At 37.5% G+C, this 23,794-nt stretch overlaps 1 protein-coding gene across 1 annotated transcript in view; it reads right to left on the reverse strand.

Moving 5' to 3' along the window:
* Window positions 1-8,705: 8,705 nt before the first annotated feature.
* Window positions 8,706-23,794, reverse strand: part of EPB41L5 (erythrocyte membrane protein band 4.1 like 5) — a gene marked incomplete in the record, with an annotated part of 2,576,260 nt that continues 2,561,171 nt past the window's right edge. The window contains 1 exon segment of the mRNA XM_044060661.1: window positions 8,706-9,400. Within this exon segment, the coding sequence (XP_043916596.1) occupies window positions 9,337-9,400 (64 nt within the window).

The raw sequence follows: 23,794 nt of genomic DNA on the forward strand, positions 1-23,794 counted from the left end.
CTCTTTATTGTTTGCTTTATATGGAGTGCCTTTGGCAAAGAAAGTAAGGGACAATCAAATTCATGGATATAACTAGTATGGCAATCGTGAAAAGTTAACATGACTCACAAATGACATTTTGCACATTATACATCCAGAAAAGGACAATTCATTGTTGTGGAAAAATATGAGAGAGTTTCAGGTATTTTAAGGATATAAAATAAATGAAGATAAAAAATAAATGAAGATAAAACAAAGGCTATAGTGGTAAACTATATACCCACAAATGAATTGGTTCAGCAATACCCATATTTATGGGGACAAGATACAATAAATTAATCAGGTATACGGAATAAAAAAGGATTATATTATGGCCACGTGGGAATAGACTAATAGATAATACCAAAACTGAGATGTTGGAAAGCTCTTAATAATGCATATGGATAACGATACAAACAATGAAAATGTTTCTAATTCCTCTAGTTATATACATAGGTCCGTGCATTTTTCTCAACCAGAATAGATGTTGTGGACCACAATTAACAAACAGTTGAAGGAATTCATTTGGGAGAGGAAGCTGGTAAAAGATAAACTGTTTCTCCTCAAAGAACAAGGTGGTTTTAGTACTAGATGATTTGAAGGCATACTTTAGAACTATACAGTTGAGGCTCGTACACATAACGCAAGCTAAAGTCTACAAATAAAAAAGTGGAAAGGCATAACAACATGGACAGCTCTAGAAATAAGGAGAAGATAGGATTTTGGATGTAGGCCCTTTAGGAGAATGACAGCCATACAGAATATTACATTTATAAAGTATCAAAACAACATTCTAAGAACTAATCTAATACAGGAATGCAGAAAAAAGATTTGTTAAGTAGAGATGACTGCACGCAAGGAAATGGAACAATAGAGGGGTTAAAATTTATTGGAAAAAATTAGCAAAGGAGCCACGGAATTTTGAGTAAATAATTAGAGAGGGAGAAGTAAAAGTGGCATGAGGCCAATAAGTTTGGACTGCAGGTTAGGGGCCACCTTTCCCACTAGGGACCGATAACAGATTATAGGTAAACCGAAAGGAACAGTGGAATTCCAAAGCAGCTCAGGTTGAATTTAAAATTGAGTCTAGAACAGATGCAACTGTTAAAAAGGGGATAGTTAGCACGACTAAAATATTCTTGAGATCTATAAAAATCACACAGAAGAGGTTACAAAAGTTTAAGAGTGTGTGGACAGATAATAAATACACAAATGGGTAGTGGGAGGACACCTGTGCGCGTTCCAATTATACAACAAAATCCAGACAATATTGCATGCAACTTTTTCAGATGTACTTTTATAACTTAAGCAGACTTCTAAAAAAATTTTTCCTCAGGTAGACAGCAATTGCTGGAGGTGTGATGGGAAAGACAGAAATAATTTGGGATACTTCTAGATTTGTGACTGGCAGATTTTTTTTTTTTAAATTTCCACAAGTGCTGTCAAGAAAGAATAGAGGGAAATGACTGAGTAAAGAAATGTTCCTTTTAAGCTGAGATACTAGATCTGAGCTGCCTAGACATAGTAAGGCCTTGCTAAGATTAATGCTATTGTCTGCCAAAAAAATAATTACTACAAAATGGGAATCAAAATATAAACCAACCGTAACTGAAGTACTGAATATGGTAAAGGAGATAAAAGAAAGTACAGTTTTGTACCTACCATAAATGTAGATGTCCGATAGGTATGCATCTGCAGTCATCGCCAGTTTACCTCAGACAAGTTAAATGTGGTACGCAAACTGGTCATAGGGCTATCAACCTATCTTGTGGTAATCACAGTGTTCAACATCATTATCTGAATGCTTTTCAATGGTTTGGATTCTTTCTACCACATGTTCAAAAAAAGTGAATTCTATACCAACGTCTAAGACTGGGAAAGTAGTGTGACAACTCTGTATACACACCTTTACTTAGTTTGGTAATTGCATTTAAATATATCATGCAAAATGCAGAACTAGATGAATCAGATGTCAAAACATGGCTAGTAGAAACATTAACCTCTATAGTAGTGCTGATGCAGCCTCTAATGGCTGAAAAGGAAGAGCGCCAGGTGTCAAGGTTGATGAAGGTAAAACTTCAACTAAAGCTGTCTTGTTGATTACAACAGCCCAGGTAAACGAGATGGCTCATTTGGGTGCAATATTATCAAACCTCATCTGAAGGAGGCTAAACGGAAACAGCTGTAGATTACCTGCTGGCCAGTAAAGTCAATCCCTATTAACTGTCCTATTAGAGTTATAAAAATAAAGGCTTGTGGGCAATCAGTGAATCACATGAAGCTGGAATACAACATCCTGTATTCACAGGTCATCCATGTGAGAGCGCTCTGGTTTTGACTCATTCACAGGTTTTAAAATATTATGCAGTACTTACATGATGAATTGTATGGATCATTTTGCTGACTTTGCCTAAAGCGCTTTTCTCAGAGCTTCCTTTTTGACTTGTTTTGGTTCAGCAAAAATCAACTAAAAGTATGTCATGGCCTGCCCCCCATCAACTAAAGCAGACAGCATTAATGAAGCGATGATTTGAGTTTGCAAGAACCTGTAAGAAGCAGTTGCTGACATACAAGCTCTGGAGTAAGTTACAGTAGAAATGTTAGCTAATATAGTTTTCCATGAAATAATCTTAAGACAAAAATGTGTATGACTTATCATTTTGAAACACACATTTACATTTCAAGGAAAAGAAATACATGGAACCTGTGGATTACTGAAGAGAAGCATAAGAGCCCATCAACCCCCACCATGTGCTCACATACTGGTCGATCTTAATGACATTCAAGTTCCTCTTTAAGAAAATGACTAATTACCAAAAATATGCACATAGTTCTGTGGGTGTACAATCAATACTTTATATGTATATATTATAAATTGGGGTTCATCAAGTATGACCTAAAAAGGACCACCTTGAAAATTATTTTCTGTTATTTCACATCTGTTCAAAACAGTAACACTCAGAGATTTTTCAGTAGCTCTTGCACAGTAAGACAGCTGGACGGAGGTTGCTTTATTACTGACACAATTAAGGCTGGAATATTTATTAGGACCTTCTTATGCTGGTTCAAGAGAAGTGTTAGTTTTTTCCAGCAGGGTTGGATTGATGGGTGGTTGGAGGTTGATGTTTGGTTTCTCTTGAAACATGGGAGATGAGGTGGTCATGTTATTCTGCCAATTGTGACATGTATCTTTGTGGAAGAAGACAGGCCGTTGTGGAACAATTCTGTAAATATTCAGTATATATGTGTCATATTCATCTTTGTATCGGGCTTTTAATTCAAAATGTAATCTTTGTTTTGCGAGGAATATGCCTTCCTTGTGGGCGTATCCTTCATGGGAATGTATCACGGAGAGTCAAGGTATTTTCAATGATTGCTTCTGGTTTCGTTGATGATCTTGGTGTGCTGTCTTGGCCGGTTTGGAGCTATCAGAATCACTCTGGGCTGCTCTGTTCTGATCTTCAGTAAGACCTTGGTCATTAATGGGACAGGTGGAAAGGCATACACTGTTAGAGCTTTCCAGCTGAAAGAGAGAGCGTCCACTTTCCATGCTTGTGGGTGGTATGTCCTTGAGCAGAATTTCTTCAGTTGATGATTGTGGGGGGAGGCGAACAGATCTATTTCCGGCCTTCCACATGATTGTGTTATGAGTAAGATGATGTCTGGGTGCAGCATCCATTCGTGTGCATCCATGATATTTCTGCTTAAGCTGTCTGCCAGTATATTGTCTTTCCCTGGCACAAACTGGGACTGCAGCTGTATATTGAGTTTCAAGGAAAGTTCCCATAGATTCATTGCCAGTCTGCAAAGAGGGTAGGAATGGGTGCCCCCTTGCTTATGTACCACATAACTGTGGTGTTGTCTGTCCTTATGAGTAGGTGGCCTTGATGAAGAAAAAGTTTGAAGGCCTCGATTGCATGTATCACTGCCAGCATTTCCTTTTGGTTTATGTGCATCGTATCTCCCTTTGTGACCATAGTCCTTGGATACATCTGCCCTCCATGTGTGCTCCCAACCTTGATCTGAAGCATCCGTGGTGATGGTTTGGTTGGCTCTTGGCTTGCTGAAGGGCAACCCACTGTTAAATCTGGCAGGCTTGAGCCCACCACAGAAATTCCTTTTGGAGGCATGGAATGAGTGGGATCAAAGTTTCTAAACTGTGACTGTGCTGAGTCCATAAACTCCTTAGGTACCATTGTAATTTTCTCATATGCAGCCTTGCTTGTGGAATCAGAAGAATGCAAGATGCCATGTAACCCAGGGCCTGCAGGATTTTCCTTGCAGTCAGCTGAGTTTGCCTTGTCAGTTTCTTGAAGTAATCCGGTAGTTGTTTTTGTTTTTCTTCTGTGAGAAAGGCCATTTGGGTGGTTGTGTCTAGATCTGCATCCAGAAAAGTTATTCTTTGGGATGGAACAAGTCTTGATTTGTGGATGTTGACTGTATATCCCAAGGCCTGCAGTAGGTGGATGGCATAATCCAAGTCCTTTAACAAAGTTTGCTGGCTGTCCGCTTGTATAAGGCAGTCGTCCAGATATGGGTAAATTTGAATCCCCTGAAGTCTGCAGTGTGCAATTACTGATGCCAGGCATTTCGTGAATACTCTGGGCGCAGTAGATAAGCCAAAGGGCAATGCTGAGAATTGATAATGCTCTGACCCTGCAAGAAATCTGAGGTGTCTTCTGCAGCTTTGTCTGATAGGGACATGCAGGTATGCCTCCTTGAGGTCTAGAGTCACCAGCCAAGACCCCTTGCCCAGCATGGGAAGGAGTTGCTGTAGAGTCAGCATTTTGAATTTTGGCACAATAAGGTAAGTATTCAGTGCGGACAAGTCGAGAATAGGCCTCCATTGTTTTTCTTTTCTTGGAACAAGGAATAATCTGGAGTAAAATCCTTGGCCTTGTTCTGAAAGAGGAACCTTTTCTATATCTTTCATTTGTATTAAGTTTGAAATTTGTTCCAAAGCCTCTGCCCTCTGATTTGGTGGCAGGTCTGGCATGCCTTTTCTTTTTGGCAATGTGTGGAAATGGATGGAACCTGTATCCTTTGTCTATTATTTGCAGTGTCCATGTGTCCCTTGTAATGCTGTGCCAATTTTTTGAAAATAAAGAAAGCTTTCCGCCCAAAGGTGCTTCTAATTGAGCCCTGGTCAGCGGAGTCAAAACAAAGTCATTGAGTCTGTCCTGGTGTAGCAGTTGTAGTTCCTGCACTACCTCTCTGGTTGGGTGGCTGCCATTGACGGCCTCTGTAGGAGCCTCTAGCTTGCCCTCTACCTCTGGCACGCCTATTCCTGCCTCTCTGAGATCTGAGTCCGGAAAGGACCAATTCTTAGTAGGCCAATTTCTGCTGAATCTCGGTGGTTGGACTTGCAGAAAATCTTTAACTGTTTGCACAGATTTTGCCTTTTCCTCAAATTTCTTTAAGACCTCTTGAGCCGTGGAACCAAATAATTTTTGCTTTTCCAGAGAAGCATCCAAAAGCTTAGCTTTAACATGGTCTGGCAGAGATTGTTCCTTCAGCCAGGCATGCCTACGTATGACTGCACCTGTCATAGCTGACCTACATGAAGCTTCCAATGCATCATAACCACACTGCAAGAAATGGTTACTAACCTGCTGGGAGTTATGTACCAGATCCTGAAGGGATTTGCAATCAAGGGGTTCAGATGAAGACAGTTTCTTATGCAATTCATCTAACAAATACTCTTGGTACTGTATCACATGAAATTGACAATTTAATGCCCTCATGGAAAGAGTTGCAGAAGTATACACTTTTTTACCCCATCTCTCTAAGTCTCTGGACTCCCTTTCAGAGGGTAGAGGATTTCTAGCAGTGGCAGCTGCAACCCCTTTCGGGCCCTGGGAAATAGTTTCTGGATCAGCAGAGTGGGCCTTGTACAGGTGAATATGCGAGTCCGGGACCCTATAGTACCTATCAGGTTTGGCAGGAGCCGGAGGGAGAGAGTCGGGGGTTGTACTAGCATCAGAGTACACATCATCAATGACATTCAAAACAGGAGGTATAGCTAAAGGCCTATGCTGAGGCAAATGTAAAAAGGTTCTTAATCTCTTTCTAGAATCAGAGAATTCCTGACCCTGCCATTGAAAATGTTCTCTCATAGAGTATAGTGTCTCTCCAAAGGAAAACTCTTCAGGAGGGGAGGCCGAGGGAATAGATTCTTCAGCATCAGAATCCTCGTAAGCCGAATAAGCCTCCTCCTGGTGGTCTGACAGAGTAGAGCCATCAGAGGACTCATCTGAGGAGTGGGGGTCAGAGGGCTCAACCCTGGGTCTTTTGTCTGGAGATGGTTGCGAGCCCCTGTCCAGATGAGGTTGAGAACCTCTAATTAAGGAGATAAGATCTTCTGCTAAGCTAAGAATCTGTGAGCCTGTAGAGGGTCTCTGAGAGGTAACCTTGGGAGGCAAAGCTTTAGAAAGTTTAACAGCTTTAGCCCTAGAGAAAGCCTTAATGGACATGGATGCAGGAGTGGATTTGTCTAAAGGAATTGTGTCGGAAGGTTCCTGGACACCAATTTCAGTAGGTAATTCAATAACCGACTCGGCCGGGGCCTTCGGGGCCGAGGTAGTCGGTTGCACAGTTTCGGTAATCAGAAGTACCAAGGACTCAGTTTCAGCCGAGACCCTCGTGGTAGGCCTAACCGTGGTTTCAGCCAAAACCGCGGCCCGCATGTGTCAGTCCTTGTCCTTCCGTTTCTTAACTAAATGCGAAGTCGGAGTCTCCGACGGCATCTTGTAAGCAAAATTAGCCCCAAAGAATTCCTCTGCAAACTCCGACCGACGTCTAAGAGTTCGTCGGTTGAAGGAAACACAGGCTGAACAGGCCGAGCGTCATGGTCTGGGCCTGGGCAGAGGCAGTAAGAGTGGAAATCCTTATGAGGTATTTGTTTCCCACAAGTTAAACAATTATTAACTTTATCTGACATCGGCTGAGGCAGAAAGAGTCCCCAGCGGAGTACTTAGCTTTTGAAGTCTTCGGTAGCTGAATCACAGTAGCTGGCCAACCGGCACTTGCGAACTGCTTCTGCTTCGGGCACCACGCGGCAAGAAAGACTGAGGAAAATGGCGTCGGCTGATGCTTTTATACCCCAGATGCTCTGACGTCGGGGAAAGTGCGACATCAGCCGAGGCCAGACCCAGACTTTGGAATCCGGCCGACCGAAGGGCTGCCTGAGGCAGGACAACCCATATGTGATGACTGCAGATGCATCCTTGAAGGACATCTGCAGATGAGATTTTAGAAAAGAGAAGATATAAACTGCATAAAAATAAATGAAATTTCTCATGCAACACATGCAGAAAAATGTTCAGAACAAGTGAAATTCAAGGGAAGGCATGACCTGATGAATTCCTGTAACGAATGAGTGAATAACTGCTAAAAAAAGAAAACATATGCACAATGCATGAAGCTAATGAAAATGTTTACACTGGTTTGTTTTCTTTTAAATAACTGTGTACCCATGTTCAAAATGTGTGAAGTTTAAAAAAAAAAAGATTTACAAAATAACTGGACAAATTTCAACTGGTCATGAGAAGACAACCTATCTTGTATAATCACAGAATGTTCAACAGATTATCTGAATGCTTTTTCTAATGGTTTGGATTCTTTCTCTACCACATGTTCAAAAAGTGAATTCTATACCAACTGTTCAAGACTGGGAAAGTAGTGTGACAACTCTGTATATACACCTTACTTAGTTTATATGCTAAATATATCATGCAAAATGCAGAACTAGATGAATCAGATGTCGTAAAAACATGGCTAGTAGAAACATTAACCTCAGGTATGCTGATGCAGCCTCTCTAATGGCTGAAAGGAAGAGTTGGAAAGCCTGCTGATGAAGGTAAAATCAACTAAAGCTGTCTTGCTGATCATAACAGCCCAGGCAAATCAGAGTCCCCATTTTGCAATATTTCAAACCTCATCTGAAGGAGGCCAAATGGAAACATGTAGATTACCTGCTGGCCAGTAAAGTCAATCCCTATTAACTGTCCTTATTAGAGTTATAAAAAATAAAAGGTCAGTGGGCAATCAGAAGACATGTAGCTGGAATACAAATATCCTTCACAGGTCATCCACTGAGCTGTTTTTTGACTCATTCACAGGTTTAAAATATTATGCAGTACTGATGATGAATTGTATGGATCATTTTGCTGACTTTGCCTGTGCGGCTTTTCTGTGAGCTCTTTTGACTTGTTTTGGTTCAGCAAAAAATCAACTAAAAGTATGTCATCTTGCCCTATCAACTAAAGTAGACAGCATTAATGAAGTGATGATTATGAGTTTGCAAGAACCTAAAGAAGCAGTTGCTGACATACAAGCATGGAGTGTTACAGTAGAAATTAATATAGTTTTAATGAAATAATCTATGACAAAAATGTGTATGACTTATCAGAAACACACATTTACATTTCAAGGAAAAGAAATACATGGAACCTGTGGATTACTGAAGAGAAGCATAAGAGCCCATCAACCCCACCATGTCTCATACCTGATCTTAATGACATTCAAGTTCCTCTTTAAGAAAATGACTAATTACTAAAAATATGCACATAGTTCTGGGTGTACAATCAATACTTACATGTATATATTACAAATTGGGGTTATCACATGAGCCTAAAAGGAAGAAAATTATTTTCTTATTTCACATTGTTCAAAAGTAACACTCAAGATTTTTCAGTAGTTGCACAGTAAGACAGTTGACAGGTCGCTTTATTACTAACACAATTAAGGCTGGAATATTTATTAGGACCTTCTTATGTGAGAAAGAAATATCATACTCTGTAATTAAGGGGATCCACTAGGTTGCGTTAAGTGCTGCTGGCAGTTCCGTAGCAAAAGAAAATGTCACTTGTACATATGACAGACAGAACACACTATCCTGACTCCTGAAATATGTAACTGTAAATACAAGTTCACTACTTCTAACAGGAGATTAGCAGCTCCTGTGTCTCGTTACACATTACTATAAATACTCTGATCCAGTGTGTAGGCATTCTTCTTAACACCACATCATCAGATTTCTTCCAGTTGCTGATATACACTATATTACCTTTGTTAAGAAAAAAGGTACCATATGGCTCAGAAGACCTGTGTGTTCCAGTTAAATTAACAGAGAATTTATTACATCTCTGGTTTCAGACTACTGGCTTAAATGAATTGCCAGAAAAGTTGGAAAAGATGGTCTGTATCGAATCCATTAGAACATAACAGCAAAATGCTTCTCTTCACATTTTCCATGTGTAGCAGTCATCTTCATTTATGGAGAAAAACTGTGATCTCTGGAAGAGACCTGAATGTTTCTTAGAGTTCAGTAGTTAGCAGGCATTTTAATTTCAGAGGTTCATTACTAGCTGGTGAGACAATGCTACAAAATGAGAGAGAGATAATAGATTAAAATACTAGATATTCACATATGTTTCTCTCTACATTTTCCATATGCAACAGTCATCTTCATTTATGGAGAAAAATTGTGAACTCTGAAAGACACCTGAATGTTTCTTAGAGTTCAGTAAGTAGCAGACATTTAGACTTCAGAGGTTTGTTATTGATTGGTAAGAAAATGCTATTAGATAAGTGAGGGAGAGGAAATTAACATAATATTAGAGATGCACACAAAATAGACTGCAACACCCATGGGAGCTTGCAACAGCCGTATTCAAACTTATTATGAATTCCATACCAAATAATTTTTTTTTCATTTCCTCATTAATTATCCTTAATCTAAACTTTATTTCACTTGCATAATTCTCCAGTGTGATAACAAAACAGACACATTCTTACTATTTATTTTATTTATTTTACATTTGTATACTGGGAAAGTCCGACTGGACAAGTCCATTTTCAGCAGAGGCTCGGGGTGAAAAGCTTCAAGACATACAGAGAATACAAATTTAACAATTTTACATAGAAGTTCTTCAGAAATCTAAACAAAACTGACATAGCATTTCTAAAAAGAAACAAATTACAGTTTACAGTATTTATACAGGACAGAAAAAAAAAAACAGACCAGTTGTTCAAGATTACTATTGAAAGGTACAAAAATCATACAATCATAACAGTTTGAGCAGATTACTTTATATACAGTCTTTACAAGATTGGACAATATTTATAAGTTTGAACTTATGGTATGCTGAAAGAAACTGTAGTGAGAATGTAGAAGAGTTTTTGTTTAGTTAGGATCGTCATTGAGGTAGTTTGGTTTAGTCTGGGACAGTAATCTGGCAACTATGTCAGCTGATGTGTAACATGGACCCTTCTTTAAGAGCCCTAAAGCTCACAATCCTTTCTACCAATCAGAAAATGACATACTTTTTAGATATTCCAGTAATGTTTCACAGACATATGTCTTTGCTGATGCATTTGATAATGGATGTCAAAACATACATCTATCAATCTCCCATGTCCATAAGTCACCCCCCCATCTACCAGCATGAATGTACATCAGAAATCACAGAAGGATCTGCACCCTCCCCACTATCAAGAAATATGCTGCTACATACTTGCCTAACTTACAAGCAAACCAAGCTGAATCAGCATGGTAAACTGCCTAACCATTGGGGGAAAGGAAGGATGACATCTCTGACCCGTTAAGGAGATTCTTCAATGTAGATGAACTAAAATATATCTATATGTATTTATGTGTATATGTGCGCATCTATATAACATTAAGGTGCTTCCTTCATATGTCATAACACTGGACAGAAACTGAACCACTAAAAAAATACAAGGGAGAAATGTTTAAAGAAACTCTCCAGCATAAGCATGAAAGCTGACCAATGACCATGTGGAAACAACCAGAACCCTGACCTCTGGGGTTCTGGCAAGTAGCTTAGGAACGCAAGTACATAACCATTGAGCAGTTTGTGGTTCACGACAGACAGTGAACCTCTGCTTTTATCTAGTAGATCTGAAGTTTTGTATTAGATTCCCTTCAAATCTTCAGAAACAAGTCACCTTCAGCCAGTATACATTTAAAGAAACGTTATTCAGATTAGATGGAAATGATCAGGAAGGCCACCATTAACACTGAATTCCATGAAAAAAAATGAAATCTATAAAGAATTAATCCAAATGGATTTAGAAATAGACATGCAAAATATGACTTGCAAGAAAAAGTGGCTAAGAAAGACAAATTCTGTTGACGTTGTTAAACTTGTAGGTGAACTGTAAAGCGTATACCCCACTTTATTTTATTAATGTTTAGGACATTATTAAAGGAAATGAAGAAATAACTGAATGTAAAATAGTTTTTGCACTTAATAGTTATATAAAAAATTCAGTATGCAAATTGTATATTATAAATCAATTTTGTACATTGTGCAATCAATGGTATTTTAAATATAGGCATGAGTCTTTTCAGTGGCTGTTGTATGTCTTAAAAATACTAAAGTAAACTGGCACTTCTTAGTTATAAGATATACTGGCTCTACACTATCAAAATTGAGGCTGGAAAAAAAGTAAGTTTAAGTTAATTTGATGATGTGATTTGGGGCTGCCTGGGTGGGATTGGGTGGGGTGGGGTGCGATGGGATGGAAGGGTGTACTGGTGTACATATAGAATTAAAACAGTTCCCCCGTTTCAAAAATGGTGAATGTTTAGATTGCTGTCCTTAGTTTAAGCTACGGACAAGCATTTTGAAAGAAAACAGTAAAGATAACACAGAATGATAAAAGCATGCAAACATGGTAGACTTCTTGCATCTGCAAAGTTATTAGCTTATTCGTTTTCACTAGCAAATGCTTTTGGTAGGAGACAGAGTATGCAAGTACAGTCAGTAGCCAGGGGAGAGTCTGAACAATAAGTTTTAAGAGAAATTTACAAAGATTATTTCATGCATCTGCAGGATTGCTGGCTGTTTTTTTTTTTGTTTTTTTATTGCTAAGTGCATTTACTTTTGGAGACAAGCTGTAGGCAAGTGCAAGAAATTAATCTTCAGAATTAGGATTACTTTCTATCAACAGTAATGTATCATTTAAAGGTAAAGTGGCAAGTAGTTCAGTGAAAAGTTTGAAATTGTGAGATGTGAATAAATACTAGTAGGCCCCAGCAGTCTTAATTAATGCACTTAAAACAGTAAATGTTTTACTCCCCAGCAGTCTTCAAACTTTAATACATTTAACAGAACACTACACTATTTTGTTTATTTAAAGAAAGCCTGTGCACTTTTCCATTTTTTTACTTGTAACATAGGCAAACTTATATTAATATAAAATCACACCCTATTAACAAGTTCACAATTACAAACAGTATACATCAAATATATTGTTCTACACCATATAATCAAACCAACATTACATAAAGTATTCAATTCCTAACTTCTCTTAAAACATCATTCCTCCTCCAGAACATTGTTCTGTATTGTACTGGTCTCAATTTCCTCATACCCTTTTCTAAAAATCACATTTCCTGTTATTTTCTCTGCTACAATATTCACTACTTCAAGCATAACTGGTTTAGATTTTGATTTCCATTTTCTAGCAATTGGTTTTTGGCAGCCACCAGAATTAAACTTCACAAGGCCTTACTACATCTAGGTAATTCGGATCATGTATCCCAGCTCAAAAACTAAAACAAAAAAATCATTTCCATAGTTACACTCATTTGCTTGCCTAGTATTCCTTATAAAATACCCTGTTAAAAAGTTTTAAAGTACACCAACTCGTTACACTTTGAGAACGTATGCTCCCAGGTACTTCCCTGTGTACTTTTTCTTAGGGCTAAATGTTAATGTTTATTGAAAGCATACAATCTTTTTTTGCACCTGGGAGGAGAACAGATACAACACTAGAACAGACAACTGGGAACAGAGGTTGCGACATGAGGTTTAGCACGTAACCATAACTTTAGATTAGGTAGTACACCTGTGGCTGCAGCCATCAATTTGGGGCAACTGCACCAATATGGAGTAGTAAACTTCAATTAATGAAAATGTACATAGTTTTATAAGTTTGTTCTAAGATAAAAGGAGGTGGAGACTCTGAAGTTTTTCAGTGTTTTCAATAAAGCAAAAAGTCTTGAAAAATGTGACACAGATTCAAATGGAGATAAGTAACTCCTTAAAAGATCAGCTTGCCAAACATTAGTGTGTCCAAGTAAGCAAAGAGGTAGACACATATATATTAAAAAGAACTGTCATGAACAACAGGCAGGAGTAACAGCTTTCTATCATTATGGCTGCTCTGCCCTTTTTTTTTTGTTGTTGAAACGAAACATCTTTATTAAAATTTCACTTATGACATAGGCAATCATACAGTTAAATGAAAACAAACCACACTGACCATCTTAGTTCCACGCATTTTACATCACAAACCATACTCGCATAACTTTAGATGCAAATATTATATGTCACCTATAATCTACGGAGTAATTGTCAGTCAAACATTACATAGCTCATTCAAATCTTGACTTGTTTTAAACCATATTCCACCCCTTTATGCATTGTTCCCACAATTCCCATTTTTTTCCTATGTAATCTGCTCCTATCCTTTTTGAAATATCCCAAATTCCAGTTGTTTTATCTCTGTTACTATATTCACTACTTCTAGTACAGTTGATTTTAGGCTTTGTTTTCCATTTTCTAGTAACTGCTTTTTTGGCAGCTGCCATAGTTAGACTCATTAAGGCCTTACTATGTATAGGCAATTCCGATTCTGTATCATAGCTCAGAAAAATCATTTCCCTGGTTACACCAATTTGCTCTCTGATAAAGTTGTTCACAGGGAATCTTATACTCCCAGAAAATATGTTCCCAGTTACCTCTTTCTTCCCCTTCACACCTCCAATTTCTGGTGTCTGTCTGAGGAAAAACTCTTTGGAGTCTACTGGGGGTATAAAAATACCTATGTAAACACTTCCAAGCAAAGATTCTAAATCTTCCAGACTTTGTTGCATATCTGGGAGACATACATATATCCCCATTGTTTCTTTGTGAATTGCTTATCCAGTCTCTCTTCTCAATCCTTTCTAACCTCCTCTGACTGAGTCTTATAGTTATCATGCAATATTTTATATTCTCTACTAATTATTTATTTTTAGCAGCAGCTTCTGTTGTAGATTCTAATAAAAATTTACCAGTGCAGGTCTTTCATTTAGGACCCCACATTTCTTTCTCTTTGCCTATATTCTGAGATCAATCCTCGATAGGGAAGGCAATCTCTCTAACCTGCAGTCCAAATAAATTCTTGGCATCTTCCCATTCTATTACCTTTCCCATCCTAGTTATATGCTCCCAATACCTTTGTTCCTTTTCCAGTTTTCTCCAATAAATTTCAGCCCCCTCTTTCCCACTGTCTGTATCCCTAACTGCAGTTATTCATATCAGCAAAGTCTCCTTTCTCCATTCCCATGTTGGCTTAGTTCTTAGAATACTTTCTGCTACTTTATGAATGCAATATTCTCTGCATGATTACTGTTATTTTCTTAAAGGCCTGCATCCAAAATCCCAGTCTTTCCTTATTTCTTGAGTTTCTCCTCTGTTGCTTCATCACTTTCCACTTTGAATTGTATGTTTCTGTTTGTGCTATATATATATATATATATATATATATATATATATATATATATATATATATATATATATATATATATATATATATATATATATATATATATATATAGGAGCCTTAACTCTGCAGCTCTGAAATACCGCTTCAAATCAGGTAATCCCACTCCACCTTGTTCTACTAGAAAAAATCAGCTTATACCGCTTGACTGCTGCTGTCTTCCCTTTCCAGATAAAATCCTTTAGCTCTTTAATTGCTTTCTCTAAACTCTCCTCTGGTTGATAAAAATATGCTTGGCCCGTGTACAAGATAAAAGGGACTAAAAACATTTTACCTCTTTATATATTACTATCCATATTCATATAACAGAGCTTCCAATTTCTCAGTTTTTGTATTATCTTTTGTTTAGTCTCTTCCCACATATCTTTAGCTGCAGCCTGCCACACCTGAATCATTTTTAATCCCTACCCCTAAACACTTCATTTTGTCATGTCCCCAGAAATACAGATATTGCTTAACCAAGTCATGTGTGGGTACATAATTCACAGCTATTGCATTTGTTTTAGCTTCATTAACTTGTATCCTGAAAAGATATGAAACTATCTCAAAATGCTCCACAACACTGTAATGGTATTTTCTGCTTTTATCAGTTATAAAATAATATCATCTGCAAATAATGCCAGCTTTTCTCGACTACCATATCAATTACATCCTTGAATTTCTGAGTCCCTTATTTTCTTTTCCAATGGTTCTAAATACAATGCAAATAAAGGGAAAGAGGACACCCCTGCCTCGTTCCTATGCTCAAATAGAAATTATCAGAGAGGAACCCGCCCACTTTTATTTTCTCCTCCTATCCCTCATATATCTTCCTAATCAACCTTATAATTTTATCAGGGAATGCAAATGCTTCCATTGCTCTGCTCAAAGTCCCAACTTACTCTGTCAAATGCTTTCTTTGCATCAAAACGCACCAACAACAGTGGTATTTGCTTATATTCTGCTTCCATCTAAATCATCAATGTTCTGTTAATGTCGTCAAACATTTGCCATCTCTCCAAAAAGCCACACTTTTCCATACCTATCAATTTTGGCATCACTTTTGCCATTCTTTTAGCCATTAGACAATTTACAGTCATGGTTTAGAACTGAAACTGGCCTGTATGAGGCTGGATCTGATGGATCTTTACCTTCTTTAGGCTCATGCAAATTATTGAGTTAATCTCTTATTTACTGTTTAGCATTCTGCAGTTGTTCTTCTTCTATAAGATTCCCCCTATTTTGCAATACTTTAACATTTATCAGTCCCTTCTTATTACTTCTTAACCATATTTCCCTTTATTTCCACCCTATTTTTAAACTCCACTTTAGTTTTATTCCACACTCCCTTGCTATATTCTCAGAAGAAATTTCTATCTTCTCTAATAGCTCCTGAATAATTTCTACTACCTATTCCTTAAATTCCTCTCTTCAACAGATAGATGGGAAAGCGCCAGTGTCTCATTTTTATTTCATTACCCTGTGTTCTTATTTTAGTTACTGTCGCATGATCTGAAATAGTTACTGAGTATGTATCAGGACCATCAATTAAATGCACATGCTCCTGTGAAATGTAAACTCTGCCTAGCCCAGTTTTTCTACCTTGGGGAATATAAGAAATTATACAGAAATTCACTCCCAGCTCCTACTACTGAATTCACATATTCCATGCCAAATATATTCATAAATGTATTTCAAAATCTACTCTTCTTTGTTATATGTTCCCAACTGGGCTCCCCTGACACATCCTCACTGTTGTAAACAAGTTCTACTCCCCACCTATAAGCAATATTCCTTGCTGAAAGCTGATAATTTCTCCCAGAATTTTCTTAAGCTCCATCATAGCAGTTTTAGGTGGAATATAAATACATGCCAGTATAATCCTCTCTCTTGCCAGTAGCTCCTTAGTACTGCAAATCTACCATTATTCATCCTTTTTTTTATCTTCTTCTATCACTATTGGAGCTCCTCTTGCAATTAATATAAGTACTCCTCTTTTCCTTTGTCCAAGTAATTCTGTTGAATAACCATCCCGGAAACCTTTATTTATCAAATTCACATGTTCAGTTCTTTCCACATTCGTCTCCTGTAGCATAGCTATTTGCACTTTACATTTTTTAATATAGTCCACTACTCTTTTTTTTTTTTTGTATTTATCTGTGAGATTATTGACAATTAAAGGTATTACTTGAAAGCATAACTATTAAAAAGTTATTATTCTCACCTTTTATGTACAACAGCTTTTTTGTTAAATGTCTAGTTCAAGCTTGTGTGTTACATGCATACACTGTCTGGCAGGTTGATCTTTTATACGGTTGTTTCTGGTCGTATCCATTTCAGCCTATGTCACCTTACAAAACTTTTTGTTTTATTGAAAGCCCTCAAACACACACCCCAAATACTCCCTAAAACCTATTAATTTAACACACAAAACTATGTACATCTTCAAATATTGAAGTTTTACCCTCCTAATAGGAACAAATGCTCCAAACTGACAGCCACACTCATAGCAAACTGATAGCTACACTCAGAGACTTGAGTTAACCTAAAAGAAAGGTTATCCATGCTAAGACAATTGGTACAGCTTGTGCTACAACTAAATGCTGGCTGGCTTTATCTTATGTTTATAGCTCTCAGTTTTTTTTTTAATTTCTCCAAGTCCTTTAGGTTTCTAATACCATGACAGGAATGGACCCCATTCCTAAGTCATAGTTTGATTAAAGTTCATGAAATAAGTATTGTTTCAATCTCTGATGTCAGCCAGAAGTGCTCTTTGCAGCACCTGCAATTTGCCTAGTAATGACTCCTCCTGCAATTCGTATGGGGTTACATGTATTGGTAACATGTCTAAATATGACTGTAGATTCTTTTTTAAGACCTGTTGCTCCTACTACTACTACTACCAGAACTATCAGGGTATCTTACTTTGACATTGCTCTCATTTCTGCCTGCAAATCCTGATATTTTATGACTTTGTCTCTCTCTCTATATATACAGAAGACACTGTAGTCACTCTGTGTAGCAATTTTGATGTTCAATGCTACTTTGTCTTCTTTTCATGGACCACTATATCCAGTTTTCTAGCTTCTATCGTTCGAACTGGTAACAGGTGATCCTATGTGATGTAGACTTCATCTTTTTCTATGGGGTTTTGTGGCTCATGTTTCCAGTGTTTTTCAGACACTTCACACTATTTGCACAATCCCCAGGGCAACAGTCTTACCATGTTATTATGCCTTTCAGTATGCAGTCCCTTCTGCCAAACCAGCAACAAGGTATCCAACTGTTTCCAATTTTGTTTTATAAAACCTACATTTGTCTGTTTCTCCCACATGTTCAATGGACTTTGTAAATCGTGTATGTAGCCCACTATCTTGGGTCGTCAATATTAACCTTTCATCTCTTGGTTTGAATTTGCCTCTCCTTAACCATTCCTTCATTCATTCGTGATCAACATGAGGTTCTTCCAGGAGTTTTCTATACTTGCAACTATAGTTATGCATTTTCCACATTTCTTGCCTTTTCATCTGGTCCTTCACCTTATATTCTTTCTTTTGTTTTTTGGCACATTCAGTTGCTGCCTGATTTTTATCTACTTCTGGTGTGATTTCCATTCCTGCTTGATGCTGATAAGTTTCTGCTAGATTAAGCAAAGAAGTCATCTTGGATTTATTCTCCTCATGTTTCAAAACATTCACGATGTTTGGGTCTTCTGAGATCAGCAGATGTGTGGATTCAGACGATTGCATATCTATAAATGTAATCAATTTCAAGGAGCTCTATCCCTCTTGTGGAATGGGGAATATATAATCTTGGTATACACTTATTTTTATAAATCATCTGGTGAGCATGAAGCATCCTTCCTTTTTTCCTATCTAACCTAACCAACACATTTTGGGGCCAGTCAATCACTCCAAAACTGTAAGTTAGGACAGGAAGAGCAAATTGGTTTACAGTTTGGATTTTGTTCCTGGATGTCAATGCTATTTTCAGGATTAATTTAAGTACTCTATAATGTTTTCTTCACTAAGTTTTATTTGGATTTGCTCATATTTTATTCCAAATAAGAATAAATTCTAAAGTATTCCTCACTAAGTTTTACTTGGATTTGCTCATGTTTTATTGTTGATTCTTCATTAATTCCCAAATATTTATACACTCCCTCTTGCTCAAGTTTTTATATCACATTCTTGTCCCAAACTGATGTTTTCCTGCTTTAAAGATTGCTTTTGCACATTTATCAAAACCAAATGACATTCTTATATCATCTGAAAAAGATTTGACGACTTGCAGTTGTGCTTTCAGTTCTTCATCTGATCTGATATACGTTATAAATCATTTACAAAGAGAAGATGAAAAGTCTTTACACTTTGTTGTTTTCTAGGAGCCAAATTACAACCATAGCCTAAGCTGTCAAGTAGACAGCTTAATGCGGTAAGGCCAAGACAGAAGAACAGCAGTGACAGAGTGTCACCATGGAATATCCCCCTTTAAATTTTTATCCCTGGAATAATAATTTGTCCTTTATCACAGCTTAATTGCAAGGTGGTCTGCCACTGTTTCATGGTCACTATAATGTAGTCGATCAGTGTAGGCTGTATCTAATACATTTTTAATCACTCTTATCCATGAATGTGGGATACTATCAGACCTCTTTTTATAGTCAATCCATTACATACTTAGATTATTCCCCTTTTTACAGTTCTATGACTTTATTTAACAACAAATGATCCTTTGTTCCATAGGACTTTCTTTGATTGCCCTTTTGTTCTACTGCCATAATTGCGCTTTCTTCTAAATGACTGTAAACTATGTCAGCATCCATTCCAGTTTACAGTTTATACGTTTTCGGAAAGCAAGTTACTGGTTTGTAGTTTTTAGGGTAGCTTGCAGGTTCACTCAAGTAGTAGAATTGTTTTTCCTATTGTAGGCCAGGTTGGTGTCTGTTCAAGATGCACATATAAATATTTCTTACTCATTGCTAAATCTTTGTGCAAAGATGTTAACACTTTTAACCAGAAGTTAGGCACTGTATCTGGGCCTTGGGTTTTCCAACTGGAAGCTTTTCTTAACTTTGTTTCAATGTCTCTGGCTGTTACTTCATCCCATTTCATATTCTGTACCTTTAAACTTCTTATTCTTTCTTTTACATCTTCTATCCATTTAGCATCTTTATGTTCCACAGGATCTTCATAAATACTTTCCCAAAATGTATGCATTTCTTTTTTTTTCTTTTTTTGGTGGTCTTTCAATTCCTTTTGCCTAGCTCTCCCAGTTGAGTAAATGGTTGAATGCATTTACAGAGCATTATCTCCTAGCCATTTCTCTTTATCAGATAGTCCTGGAGATGAGGAACAGATACAAAATTGCTACCAAGCATACATTTATTTATTAGAAAAGAGCCTTATAATATTCAATATTCTTTTTCATTTACTTGTTTTCTCTTAAAAACATGTTACTAGATCAAGTTAAGGGCCTTAAATCCAGTCATTCCCCTATGCAAGAATGAGAAAATGTACACTAATTTTTTATCATGCTTTTTTAACCAGTATTTTTTACATTGTACTGCCTACATTTCTTAAAACTGAACAAGAAAAAAAGAAGGGAGAAAGACAAAGAAAAAAAAAACAAAACAAAAAAAAAACACTTGTTTACATTAATATCCCCAATAGACTCAAAAATAACTGAGAAAATTTTACTGTATAACATGCAAAGAAAATCATGCAGTATAAAAATAGTACTATAAAGAAAAAAAATTGTTTTACTTACAGTTTACCTTCTCCCAAGTGTTTTTCCAAAATTAATGACATGAAGTAGGGCATATACTTTAGAGTCCCTTACAAGTTTAACAAAGTCCAAAAGAGTCCAATATTTCCAGATTTTCTTGTTCTACCATGTCTCACAAATGTAATTAATGCTTTGTAGTCCCATATGTCAGTTCTCAAGTTACTGGTTTTATTCCTGTTCATCTCCATCTCCCCAATCCTGTCTCTGCTTCATTTCCAATGTTCTCTTGATTCTTCTAGTTGACTCTTGTGCGTTTTATCTTCTCTCAAGCATTTTCCATTGAAACACTGGAAAAGGTTTCACTGGCACAGTCTCTCTGTGGTCTTTATTACCAGAAGAATAAGAAGCACAATCTCCGTTTCACAGCTCACATTTTGTTGGACAATTGGTATTTCCTCCTAAGCATGCTCTTCATCAAAAAATGATTTTGTACCTCCAGGAAAGGATATTTTGAAGATAACTGGGTACAGCAGTTTGAATCTCATGCCTGCTTCTCAACATTCCCTGAATAGTGGAATACATTTACTCCTCTTAGGCCTGGTCAACAATAAAAAATCATTCTCCACAAACATTCTGCTGTCTCCCACTTTTTCTACTTTGTCTTTCTGCAACAGCTTTGTCAGAATCAACTCCTTCTGCTGGTAGGATTGCATCTTTAACATTAAAGGTCTAGGTTACTTTCTCAAATCCAGGCTTGGAACATGCATACAATGTGTCCTTTCAATTAACAACTCCTGCTGTGGAAGGCCAGTCAAGTTGCTTATTTGTGCTTTCATAAAGTTAACACGGTCTGTTCCTTCCAGCTACTCTGGTACAGCAGAAAATCTCAGGTTTTTCCCTACATGCTCTGTCCTCTATTATTTTTTGAAACTTCTCTTCTTGAGCAATCTCACATTCAGCCAGCCTTTTCTTCATTTCAACCTCTGATTTTTGCAGTTTTATCTCCTCATCTGAATATCTGTTTAAAGCTTTTACCATTTTTTCCAGCCCCCCCGCCTTTTTTTTTGAGTATGCACACTCCATCAGCGATTCATTTATTTTAATCAGGTTAGTGTGCAGTTGTCATATCCTTTCCTTTAGGTTACTGGAAGTCATGCCTACAGCTTGCACTGCTTTTTGCTTAACAGCTGTAATACTTTTCCCAGTCAGTGTTTTATCTTCACCCTTTAAAGCTGATTTTCCTTCAGGTCCTCTATTTCTTTTTTCCTGTCATCCAGGCAGTGCACTTACTAGCCAGTTACTGAAATTTACCCAGAAATATACATCCACTGTTTTTCTTTGCTAAGTTTCTGTTTTCCTACTGTGAGAGGTAGAATTAAGCTGTTGCTCAATGTGCAGCCATCTTGGAAGTCCGCTGTCCAACCCATGTTATCATGGAATGTAAACAGCCTTACAGATGTACACAAAAAGCAAACAGCATTTAAGTATATTAAAAACTGTAGGGTGTAAACAGCAATGCTTCAGGAGACACATTTGGATGAAAATTAGCATGTGACTTTGGCAAAGAAATGATTTCAGGATGAACACTGTGCAGAATATTGGGTCAAAGGAAATGGTAATAATACTGACTGCAAGAGGGGTTCCAACAGTGACAAAAAAGGGAAAAAATACAGTAATGGTAGAGTTGTGGTAGTATGGGGTCACTGACAAGGGAAGACTATTACACTGGCATGCATTTATATACCACCAAATTTGCTATTATGGAGCTATAAAAATTTTGGGAGAAAATCAATAATCAGCAGGGATTATTATTCATAGGTGGGACTGAAACTCGATTTGCAATAGTAAGGATGTATCAGGGGGATCTGAAAGGGAAAATAACAAATGAAGGTAGATTTCGTAAGAAATCTGATCGAATATTGGTATGAAAGATGTGAAATCAGTAGTAAGAAGTCAGAATCTAGATATTCCCTAAGTTGCAATAACTAGGCTAGACTGGGTAGAATTTATATTTTCCAGGAGTATGTGTTTTTAATTTAAGGCTTTGACATACAGTGGATGTAAAAAGTGTACACACCCCTGTTAAGATGCCAGGTTTTTGTGATATAAAAAAATGAGGCCACAGTAAATCATTTCAAATCTTTTCCCACCTTTAATGTGACCTATACTCTGTACAATCCAATTGAAAAAGAAACAAATCTGTTAGGGGAAAATATAAAACCTAAAAAACGTACAGCAAGCCGGTTGCATAACTGTGCACACCCTTAAACTAATACTTTGTGAACCACCTTTTGATTTAATTACAGCATTCAGTCTTCTTGGGTAGGAGTCTATCAGCATGGCACATCTTGACTTGACAACATTTGCCCACTCTTCCTTGCAAACATGCTCCAAATCTGTCAGATTGCAAGGGCATCTCTTGAGCACAGCCCTCTTCAGGTCACCCCACAAATTTTCTACTGGATTTAGGTCTGGGGTCTGGCTAGGCCATTCCAAAACTTTAATTTTCTTCTAGTGAAGCCATTCTTTTGTTGATTTGGATGTATGCTTGGGGTCATTGTGTTGAAAGGTGAAATTCCACTTCATCTTCAGCTTTCTAGTAGACGCCTGAAGGTTTTAGGCCAAACGCGACTGGTATTTGGAACTGTTCATAATTCCCTCCACCTTGAGTGAGCCCAAGTTCCAGCTGAAGAAAAGCAACTCCAAAGTATAACACTGCCACCACCATGCTTTACTGTGGGGATGGTGTTCTTTTAGTGATGCGTGTTGTTTTTGCACCAAACGTGCCTTTTGGAATTGTGGCCAGAAGGTACAACCTTGGTCTCATCAGACCAGAACACTTTTTCCCACATGCTTTTGGGAGACTTGATGTATTGTTTTGCAAATTTTAGCCAGGCCTGGATGTTTTTCTGTGTAAGAAAAGGCTTTCATCTTGCAACCCTACCCCATAGTCCAGACATATGGAGAATACGGGAGATTGTTGTCACATGCAGTACACAACCAGTACTTGCCAGAACTTCCTGCATCTCCTTCAGTGTTGCTGTAGGTCTCTTGCCAGCCTCCTTGACCAGTTTTTGTCTTGTCTTTTCATCAATTTTGGAGGGACGTCCAGTTCTTTGCAACGTCACTGTTGTCCCATATTTTCTCCACTTTTTGATGACTGTCTTCACTATGTTCCATGGTACATCCAATGCTGCAGAAATGTTTTTGTACGCTTCTCCTGATGATACCTTTCAACAATGAGATCCCTTTGATGCTTTGTAAGCTCTCTATGAACCATGGCTTTTGCTGTAGCAGGCAACTGAGTAAATATCAGGAAAATCCTACTAGGACAGCTGAACTTTATTTGGGGTTAAATCAGAAACTCTAACTGCTGGCAGGTGTGTACCCAAGAAGACAATGCTGTAATTAAATCAAAAGATGCTTCAAAGTATTAGCTTAAGGGTCTGCACAATTATGCAACCAGCTTATTGTACGTTTTTTACTTTTT

The sequence above is a fragment of the Protopterus annectens genome, chromosome 2.part0 (genome assembly GCF_019279795.1).
Source record: "Protopterus annectens isolate FY-2018-M chromosome 2.part0, PAN1.0, whole genome shotgun sequence".
Classification (NCBI taxonomy): domain Eukaryota; kingdom Metazoa; phylum Chordata; order Ceratodontiformes; family Protopteridae; genus Protopterus; species Protopterus annectens.